General features: G+C 53.1%; 3 protein-coding genes across 8 annotated transcripts in view; 2 read left to right on the top strand and 1 right to left on the bottom strand.

Annotated features, from left to right (window-relative positions):
- Positions 1-2,993, top strand: CLIC1 (chloride intracellular channel 1). The gene is made up of 5 exons (XM_010833329.1): positions 1-140; positions 330-455; positions 611-717; positions 1,153-1,334; positions 2,600-2,993. Exons 1-5 carry the CDS (start codon positions 85-87, stop codon positions 2,759-2,761), a joined length of 633 nt encoding a protein of 210 aa, XP_010831631.1. The 5' UTR covers positions 1-84; the 3' UTR covers positions 2,762-2,993.
- A 300-nt stretch (positions 2,994-3,293) lies between these two features.
- On the top strand, positions 3,294-6,893 carry DDAH2 (dimethylarginine dimethylaminohydrolase 2). 2 transcript variants are annotated; one of them, XM_010833327.1, is made up of 7 exons: positions 3,294-3,534; positions 4,381-4,743; positions 4,857-4,956; positions 5,082-5,155; positions 5,320-5,439; positions 6,230-6,379; positions 6,571-6,892. In XM_010833327.1, the coding sequence occupies exons 2-7, from the start codon at positions 4,447-4,449 to the stop codon at positions 6,685-6,687; spliced, it is 858 nt and encodes a 285-aa protein (XP_010831629.1). In that variant the 5' UTR covers positions 3,294-3,534; positions 4,381-4,446; the 3' UTR covers positions 6,688-6,892. The 2 variants fall into 2 exon arrangements, with proteins under 2 accessions (XP_010831629.1, XP_010831630.1); XM_010833328.1 differs by lacking the exon at positions 3,294-3,534 and adding an exon at positions 3,543-4,244 and having other exon boundaries at positions 6,571-6,893.
- A 292-nt stretch (positions 6,894-7,185) lies between these two features.
- Positions 7,186-9,255, bottom strand: part of LOC104983789 (chromosome unknown open reading frame, human C6orf25) — a 3,379-nt gene continuing 1,309 nt past the window's right edge. The window contains exons 4-6 of one of the 5 annotated variants that reach the window (XM_010833326.1): positions 9,146-9,186; positions 8,936-9,034; positions 7,186-8,810 (exon numbers count right to left, since the gene is read on the bottom strand). In XM_010833326.1, coding sequence (XP_010831628.1) covers positions 8,737-8,810; positions 8,936-9,034; positions 9,146-9,186 — 214 coding nt within the window. In that variant the 3' untranslated portion in view covers positions 7,186-8,736. The other 4 variants (XM_010833325.1, XM_010833322.1, XM_010833323.1 and 1 more) reach the window with 4 other exon arrangements.

The following is a 9,255-nucleotide window of genomic DNA, read 5'->3' as shown; positions in this document are numbered from 1 at the left end:
CCTAACCTTGGGCTGGGGCTTCCTTTCTAGGCTGGCAGTGATGGGGCCAAGATTGGAAACTGCCCCTTCTCCCAGAGACTATTCATGGTGCTCTGGCTCAAAGGAGTCACCTTCAATGTCACCACTGTTGACACCAAGAGGTAGGCCCACTTCTGTTCCTCTAAACACCTCTTAGGTGCACAGGTGCACACTCATTCACCTGAGTCCTTCCATCCTGAACCATCCACCCCATCCCCCCATCTGGAGCCCCTCTCCCGCCTCCCTCCATCTCCCCTTTCTCGGTCTCCCTAACGCCCTTTACCAGTCCTTATGCCTGGTCTCTCCTCCAGGCGGACTGAGACGGTACAGAAGCTGTGCCCAGGAGGGCAGCTCCCTTTCCTGCTGTATGGCACTGAAGTGCACACAGATACCAACAAGATTGAGGAATTTCTGGAGGCAGTGCTGTGCCCTCCCAGGTAGAGGGGAACTTGGAATGAGAAGTGGGGGAGCTGGGAGACTCTGGGAAAGGGGTTGAAGAAATGAAAAACAGAGATGGTGGTGGGGCTAGGGCAGGGGAGCTGAGGCTCCTCCTCGGAAGATATCTTATCCAGTTTCTCCCATTGGCTTTTAGGTACCCCAAGCTGGCAGCTCTGAACCCTGAATCCAACACAGCTGGGCTGGACATATTTGCCAAATTCTCTGCCTACATTAAGAATTCAAACCCAGCACTCAATGACAGTGAGTCTTGTGGGTCAGAGGCCTGGGTTCTAGGAGGAATGGAAAAGATCTAGGAATTAGGGACACCTGGACATTCAGATATCAGGGAGATGGAGCTGATATTGCAAACCTTACTTAAATTAAAAAATAATAGCAACTCTATAGATCCAGATGACCTGAGTACAAATTCTAGTACCTGTGAGCCTTTGAGGAATTCATTTCACTTCTCTGGAAATCTATTTTCAGATCTATAAAATGAGGATAACAATACCTATTTCCCTGGTTGATGTGAGAATTAAATGAGTTTTTGTATGTAAATTGCATAGAAGAGCACAGAGAAAATGAAACACATTAGTGTTAGCTATTATTGTTTTGGACTTTCCTCATCCCCACCATGGGCTTTCTTGGACTATGTCGATCTTCTGATGTTCTTACCAACTCCCTTCTCTTGCACAGACCTGGAGAAGGGGCTCCTGAAAGCCCTGAAAGTATTAGACAATTACCTGACATCCCCCCTCCCAGATGAAGTAGATGAGACCAGTGCTGAGGATGAGGGGATCTCTCAGAGGAAATTTCTGGATGGCAATGAGCTCACTCTGGCTGACTGCAATCTGTTGCCCAAGCTCCACATAGTACAGGTGAGTAGTGATTGTGGGAGGAGTAGGTGGGAGGTGGGATGACTCTTTAAGGGGCTCCCATGCAGGCTTCCCATGACAACCACTCCAAAGGTGGTTTCTTTCTGAGTAGTTTCCAATGGCAGACACCACCCTATTCCTTCTCTGCTATCTTTGCTGGCAAGACCACTGGTTGGGAGAATTAATTACATTCCACCATGCAAGGTGTGGGTGCAAACAGACTGAGACTAACACATCCCAGTACTGCTTTCAAGAATGCTCTTCCTGTCTCTATCATTGCCAAATCCCCAGATCAGACAGACCAGGCTTTTCCTAAAATCAAAGTTTTAAGTCTGTTGTTTCAGTCTCCACTTCCTCTTGTGGAAGATGAAAAGTGCTGGTTCCCTTGTTTTTGTCACAGCTCAAAGCTATGGTTTAGTTTGTGAAACGTGAGCCCGGTGTCAGTCTGCTGCAGAACTGTGTATTGAAAATCTCTGTATTTATTTATTTGGCTGCACAGAGCCTTAGCTGTAGCATGAGGGACCTTTGATCTTGGCATGCTGCAGGTAAGTCCCTGCCTGCAAAGGATTTGAAATCTAGCTGAGAAAATAACTTTCACGTGAAAGTTAATAATACATGATTAAAGGCCAAATGACAAGTAGACAGAAATTGCTGTGGAAATTTAAGAGAACTTTAAGGTTTGTGAATTATATCTCAAAATTAGGACGAGAAAACAAGCACCATGGACTGGGGTGGTCTGAAAGGGGCTGGTTATAAATGGCCAGGATTTCAGTAAGTGGAGAGAAAGGGTGAAGGCCTTACCAGACAGGAGTTAAGATGACTGCAGGTGATTATGTGGGAGATGAGTCATAAGGACTGATGTTGAAGCTGAAACTCCAGTACTTAGGCCACCTGATGCAAAGAGCTGACTTATTTGAAAAGATCCTGATGCTGGGAAAGATTGAAGGCAGGAGGAGAAGGGGACCAACACAGGATAAGGTGGTTGGATGGCATCACCAACTCAATAGCCATGAGTTTGGGTAAACTCAGGGAGTTGGTGATGGACAGGGAGGCCTGGCGTGCTGCAGTCCATGGGGTTGCAAAGAGTCAGACATTACTGAGTGACTGAACTGAACTGATGAGTCATAAGAAAAGAAACCAGGTATCGAACTTGCTTAAATGCCTGGATTTTATCATATAGGCTTTGGGATAAGGGAAGGACCAAGGGCATGGCAGCTGGTGTGACTTTCCTGAGGCTAACCTATTGGTCCTCCTTCCCGCACCCCTAGGTGGTATGTAAGAAGTACCGGGGATTCTCCATTCCGGATGTGTTTCGTGGAGTGCATCGATACCTGCGCAATGCCTATGCTAGGGAAGAGTTTGCTTCCACCTGTCCAGATGATGAGGAAATCGAGCTGGCCTATGAGCAAGTGGCCAAGGCCCTCAAATAAGGCCCTTCCTAGGGCCACCCGACCCCCCCTCCATTTTCTTCACAAAGGCCCTGGGTGGTTTCCACATGCTACCCAACGGACACACTCAAAATGGCCAGTGGGCGTAGAATCCTGAAGCACCTGTGCAGGGCTTGCTGGGGGCGATGAGAAGCAAGGATGGGGGATCTGCGAGAGATTTTTATTGTGGGGTGGGTTGGACAATGTATTTCAGTAATAAAATACAGAATGACAATCTAGTGTTTTTATACAAAGCTGGGGCTTGGAGTGTGAATAACAAGGAAAGAAGGGTAGGTCAATGACCTTGAACTCCTGGCAGAAACCAGGAATTTAGAAAAGGGGTGCTTGTGATGGGCTGCCATTTTTATGTGTAGGTCCATGATAGTGCTATCTTGGGCTCCACGCCGCATTTGCAGCCCAGCCGCCGGGGCTGGCCTGATCTGGGTGGGTCTGGGCAGCGATCTTGGGGCGGGGCGGAATTCCGAGAAGGGGGGCGCGCAGTCGGGGTGGAGTGGGCGCGGCATAGCAGGGCGGAATGGGCGTGACCTCGAGGAGCCCCGCCCCGTCCCGCTTAGACAATGCCCTGGAGCCGCCAGACCGTCGTGCCCCCGACCCACTGTAGTACTTGAGCTCGCCTACCCGGGGACCCTTCAAAGCCAAAGCTCCGGTCCCCGACGCTTGAAGGCTACGACTCTCTTCTTCACCAACTCTGTCCTCAGGGGGGTGGGGCTCCAGCCAAGATCACTGAGCGGCAAGAGCAGCGGTGGCCGCTGGAGGTGAGTCTGGGGTGGGAGGTGTCCCTTGGACCGTGTGCAGACCGGAGTTCCGGAATGCTGGACCCGTGCTTGCGCCGGGACAGTGCGGAGGGTCGACATTTGGGTGCGGAGCTGAGTCGGGGTGGACTTTGGGGAAGATGGGTCAGGAGACTGGGGGACCATGTCCTGGCGCCCCGAGTGGCGCCTGCTCCCCAGAACCACGCCCACCAATTTCCCCGCCCCTCGGATTTTGTTTTAGACCTCTCCCAGTCCTCCGGGACTGAGTCTGGTTTACACTGGGTCGCGCTAGGGACGGAGAGACTGACTGGGGTGGAGAGAGAGGATATTTAACTCCTTAGGCTCTATTCCCTTCTCCTTGACCCTCTCTCCCTTTCTCGTTCGGACATCCAAGACTTTCATCCCCCAGGCTCTAACTCTCTCCCCAGCTGTCTCCTCCTGTCCCATCACCCCTGTGGATTCCTCGCCGCACTTCGGGTCCCTAAGGCAGCGAGCAGCTGAGGGTTAAGGGGGCGGAGCCGCTGCATTTTTGGGGAGTGAGCGCATCCTAGCGGCTGCCAAGAGGGGCGCCTGGCGGGGACCTCTCAAAAACCCCCAAGCAGGGGCAACAGGTGTTTTGGAAATTAGGGGTCCCGATCTTGTTCCTCGGACTCCCCACTAAAGCAGCAGATCCGCGAGGGTGCGGGGTGGAATGGGGTCCACAGGAGAGGAAGGTCTGGAGGGGGTGGGGCGGAGTGGGAGGGGCGCCCGGAGAAGGCATACGAAGACCCAGGCGCTCTTAACCATCCCCCTACGCCCTTCTCTGCATGTCTCTCTCTCTGCCTCCCCCCTTTCCGTTTCTTCTCCCAGACAGGTGAAGTAGAAAGAGAAAACTAAGAAATCAGCGCAGCCGGAGGGGGCATCTGTGTGGATGGGATGGGGACGCCAGGGGAGGGGCTGGGCCGCTGCTCCCATGCCCTGATCCGGGGGGTCCCGGAGAGCCTGGCGTCGGGGGAGGGTGCAGCAGCTGGCCTCCCAGCTCTGGACCTAGCCAAAGCTCAGAGGGAACATGGGGTGCTGGGGGGTAAGCTGAGGCAGCGATTGGGGCTGCAACTAGTAGAACTGCCTCCTGAAGAGTCGCTGCCGCTGGGACCGCTGCTCGGTGACACCGCCGTGATCCAAGGGGATACGGCTCTAATCACGCGGCCCTGGAGCCCCGCCCGCAGGCCGGAGGTGAGCACCTGGGCACGGGTTCGAGTACGGGGAAGAAGGATCTGGACATCCCGGGCTTTAGGGAAGAATGGGGGTGGAAATATCTGCTTCGCTCCCTCTTCTCCTGCCCTAAGGTCGATGGAGTCCGCAAAGCCCTCCAGGACCTGGGGCTCCGAATTGTGGAGATGGGGGACGAGAACGCAACGCTGGATGGCACTGATGTTCTCTTCACCGGTGAGGTTGGGGTGCCTGCGCCCTGGGGCTTGGTACAGGGAGGCTGACTTTGGGAGAATGGGCCACGTCGAGCCTTGTTTCCAACTCACTCGTACCTCATACCTCGACGACCTCCCTGGGCTCAGGCCGGGAGTTTTTCGTAGGCCTCTCCAAGTGGACCAATCACCGAGGAGCTGAGATCGTGGCGGACACGTTCCGGGTTAGGAGCGGGGGTGGGAGTAGGGGGAGTCGGGGGTGGATGGGGTCGCAGGGACCTGGGCGGAGAGGAGAGGGGAGGGACTAGGGGGCTGAGGAGGAAGTGGCTGAGAGTAGCCTGTGTTTAGGCTATCCCCGTCATTGAATACTTTCCCTTGTTCCCTCTAGGACTTTGCCGTCTCCACGGTGCCCGTCACAAGCACCTCCCACCTGCGTGGCCTCTGCGGTATGGGGGGACCCCGCACCGTGGTGGCGGGTTCCAGCGAAGCTGCCCAAAAAGCTGTCAGGGTGAGAAGGGGTGGGGCTGGGGTGGGGCAAGTTGGGGGCCAGCCAACGACAGTGGGCGTGGCTCTAGGCCCAGGAGGCGGGGAGCAGGGCAGCTCTGAGAATTAGCTCCAACTCCTACCCTCACTGTGCTGTCCATCTATGTGAGAAAACAAGTTACTATAAGCCAGACAGGCAGCTGGAACACCGAGAAACAGGGACAATTAACATCGTCTTCCGGGGTTTCACGAAATTCTGTGCTGCTGCTGCGGCTAAGTCGCTTCAGTCGTGTCCGACTCTGTGTGACCCCAGAGACGGCAGCTCACTAGGCTTCCCCGTCCCTGGGATTCTCCAGGCAAGAACACTGGAGTGGGTTGCTATTTCCTTCTCCAATGCATGAAAGTGAAAAGTGAAAGTGAAGTTGCTCAGTCATGTCTGACTCTTAGCGACCCCATGGACTGCAGCCTACCAGGCTCCTCCGTCCATGGGATTTTCCAGGCAAGAGTACTGGAGTGGGGTGCCATTGAAGGGCATCTAATCTGTGTCTTGAAGGATGGATAGGATCGACGGGTGGGATCTGGAGTAGCAGAGAAGTGGATAGCAGGTGGAAAGAACTGCCTGTGAGTCCGAGGTGGAAATTAGCAAAGTTAATTAAAGCACTCAGTGTCTGACACATAGTAACTGACATGTGATTGCTGTTATTATTATTCCACAATAATGTGACTCTGTCCCCCGCCCTTAGCGGTGGTAGGGCAGCAAGACTCAGTTGTGGAGAGGCTGAGCCTTGAGTGTTTCCTGTCTCTTCTCCCCCAAGGCAATGGCAGTGTTGACTGATCACCCCTATGCCTCCCTGACCCTCCCGGATGACGCAGCAGCTGACTGTCTCTTTCTGCGTCCTGGGCAGCCCGGCCTGCCCCCTTTCCTCCTGCACCGGGGAGGCGGGGACCTGCCCAACAGCCAAGAGGTGAGAGAAGGCAGGAGTTCCACCACCACCCCCCAACCAGAGAAATGGGGCTCAGGCCTTCCTTGTGGGAGGAAGAAGGGGTGCCTTTTCTAGAAGCCCAAGTGGGGCCACTGTGAGCTGGCTGAAAGGGGGCCCCGCCTGTGGGTCTTGGGGACTCACTCCCTTCTCCCCACACGCTGTCCTCCCTGCAGGCACTGCAGAAGCTCTCTGACGTCACCCTCGTACCTGTGTCCTGTTCAGAACTGGAGAAGGCCGGCGCTGGGCTCAGTTCCCTCTGCCTGGTGCTCAGCACACGCCCCCACAACTGAGAGCCCAGCCTGGGGGTTCTGGCTGACCAGGGGTAGAATGGCATAGGAGTAGAAGGGAAAGGAAAGTTAGATAGAGGATGGTGATTAGGCAGTAGTGGGGAGAGGGTCCCATATAGAGGAGGGCAGAGTGAGAAAAAGGACAGAGGCCACTGGGTGAGTCGTCTCCTCAAGAACTAATAAAATAGAACTGACCTTTTAGACTGGACTGCGACTGGTGTCTTACTGGAGCAGAAGGACAAGGGCAGGACTGAAACCCCAGGTTGGGATTAGTACTGGGGAGGAGACCTCCTTCATTCATCAAACCTTCACTCTGCACACACTGACCTATTGTCCAGCCCTATTGTGGGGGCTTGGGTACAAGATGGACAGGAAAGAATTTCTCTTGTGGGGAGCATGTACAGGGCAGAGAAGAGAAAATATGAGTGAGTCATTCACTGAATTTATCTAAATGTCAGATGATTCAGAGACTTGGAGATCAACAGCCCATCCCCGAGCTAATAGGAGGAAATGACATTTCCAGGGACATTCATTTTCATTCATTTACCGAGGCTTAGCAGTGAGAGAAAAAGGCTCAGTCTCCTGATATCAGGGAACTCACAGTACATGAAAATTTCTTATAAATTGAAATACAGGTTGTAATGGAACAATTCACAGGAGGCTGTTGCTGTGAGAGAAATAAGGGGCTCCAGAGAGCATCAAAGTATATGCAGGAGTGGGCCAAGAGGGTCAGAAATAGCTTCCCAGAAAAGACTGCATTTGAACTGAGTCCTGAGGATAAATAAGAATTAGCCAGGCGCATGGTGAGAAGGAGACAAAGGGTAACCCAGGAAGAAGGAACTGCACTGGGCACGGGCATATTTGTGGGCTGGGGAGAATTTCTCAAAGGCTGTCATGTTCCAGGCATCGAGTGACAGAGATAAGCCTGGAGAATAAGTAAAGTACTGTAGCACCTTGAAACCAAGGCTAAGGGCCAGAACTGAAATACAGCTGAAATGTAGGCGGTCGGGAGGTTAGCATTCGGGGAGACTCTGGTTTCAGCGAGGAGAGCAAGGGCAGGAGAATGAGATGAGGCTATGGGAAATCCAGGGAGGAACTGAAGAGAGTACACTCAGGTGGCAGTGCCAGACATGAAAAGGGTATGGATTTGACAGCGACATTAAAATAGAAAGACAGGACTTGGTTTATCATATGGGAGTGAGAGGAAGGAGGTTACATGACTCCCAGTTTCTGGCTTGGGCAACAGGGTTGATCAAGAGAAGATGCATGGGAGGGAGGATTAAATAAGTGGCTTGGGAGATGACAGTGCATTGGCTTTTGGACCCGCTGTGTGCAAAATGCCTAGGGTCAGCCAGGCAGGGATGTCTGAGGGATAGTTTGGAAATCTATCAGAGATGGGAACTGGAAGGAATTCTGGGTGTTGTTTGCAGAGTTAAAGTAAAGGCTAAGGACTGGCTGTGGATGACAGCATCCTAGAAGAGGGAGAAAAGCAGATATTAAAAAGACAAACCTGAAATGGTGGGAATACTGTGGGAATAGGGAGGAAGGAAACAGAGTCCAGGAGAAAGACACCAACGTTAAAGAAAAACAGAGCTTAAATGGAGCAATCAAAGGTCAAGCCAGATGAATGCTAACAAAACATCTAGTGGGTGTGGCTATTAATACATCACTGGCAATCTCATGGAGACCAGGTGAGTAGCAGGAGTGAAGGAAAAAATGGAAGAGACACGTGTAGGCCCTTGGTTCAAAGAGCTTGACTGTGAAGAGAAGTGAAGAGATAGGAAAACAATCTAGGAGTTGCTGGTGTCTTAAGGTGGTTAAACGGGTGTGAGAGACAGGGGTAAGGAAGGACCAAGATCAGCAGCAGAGATAGCCTGGAACCTAGGTCTCTCAACTCCCAGTCTAGTGCTCATTTCTATCCCATGGTGCCTTCCTTTGCCAGGTGAAGGGCCAAGAAGGGGAGGGGTGTAATGGAGATCTGGGAGCCCCCAGCTTGTGAGGTTTGCTGTAAAGGCTTCCCTTCAAACTACAACAGCATAGATGGTGGAGGCATCAGCAGGGACCACTGGGGACAGTCGGCTGGAACTTCTGAGGGCCATATGATCCAGGTCTGCGTAGAGCAGGCTCTGAAAGGTGGGGAGGAAGGCAGGACAGTCTCAGAAGTCTGACTCCCCTGGGTATCCAGGCCTCTCTCCCCGTCCACTAGACTCAAGGATTCTGGCCAGCCCCCATCCCGTTCCCAAGCCCTTACCGGCTCCTGATCCAGGTCCCCTGGCATCTTGGGCTCTTCCTCCTCTTCTGGCCTCTGGGGCTCTGCTTTCACGAGTGGAACTATGTGGGGGGGACAGAGCTGAAGGATTGAGAGAAGGTGACCAACTTGTCTGCTCCCAGCAAGGGCTCAGACTCAAGTACTGGGTGGGGAATGTGCAGAGAAGGAAAACTGCGGGGGAGTTAGTCTCACCAAATCTGGGGGTTGGTTCAGGCGGATGAGGGGGCGAGCGCCTGTAAAGGATGGGTAAGAGTCTTTGAGAAGCACTAACCTTGTCTTGCTTCGTTCTGGGCACCCCCCCA

This window comes from Bison bison, unplaced genomic scaffold, assembly GCF_000754665.1.
Source record: "Bison bison bison isolate TAMUID 2011002044 unplaced genomic scaffold, Bison_UMD1.0 scf7180017863415, whole genome shotgun sequence".
Lineage (NCBI taxonomy): Eukaryota > Metazoa > Chordata > Mammalia > Artiodactyla > Bovidae > Bison > Bison bison.
Note: the sequence above shows the minus strand (reverse complement) of the source record. Positions and strands in the feature narration are given on the sequence as shown.

Coding starts and splice junctions, on each gene's coding strand:
- DDAH2 (XM_010833328.1), top strand. CDS start 4,447: ATGGGGACGCCAGGGGAGGGGCTGGGCCGCTGCTCCCATGCCCTGATC. Junction 4,957..5,081: donor CACTGATGTTCTCTTCACCG/GTGAGGTTGGGG, acceptor CCCTGGGCTCAG/GCCGGGAGTTTTTCGTAGGC. Junction 5,440..6,229: donor CTGCCCAAAAAGCTGTCAGG/GTGAGAAGGGGT, acceptor TTCTCCCCCAAG/GCAATGGCAGTGTTGACTGA.
- CLIC1 (XM_010833329.1), top strand. CDS start 85: ATGGTGCTCTGGCTCAAAGGAGTCACCTTCAATGTCACCACTGTTGAC. Junction 456..610: donor GCAGTGCTGTGCCCTCCCAG/GTAGAGGGGAAC, acceptor ATTGGCTTTTAG/GTACCCCAAGCTGGCAGCTC. Junction 1,335..2,599: donor CCAAGCTCCACATAGTACAG/GTGAGTAGTGAT, acceptor CCGCACCCCTAG/GTGGTATGTAAGAAGTACCG.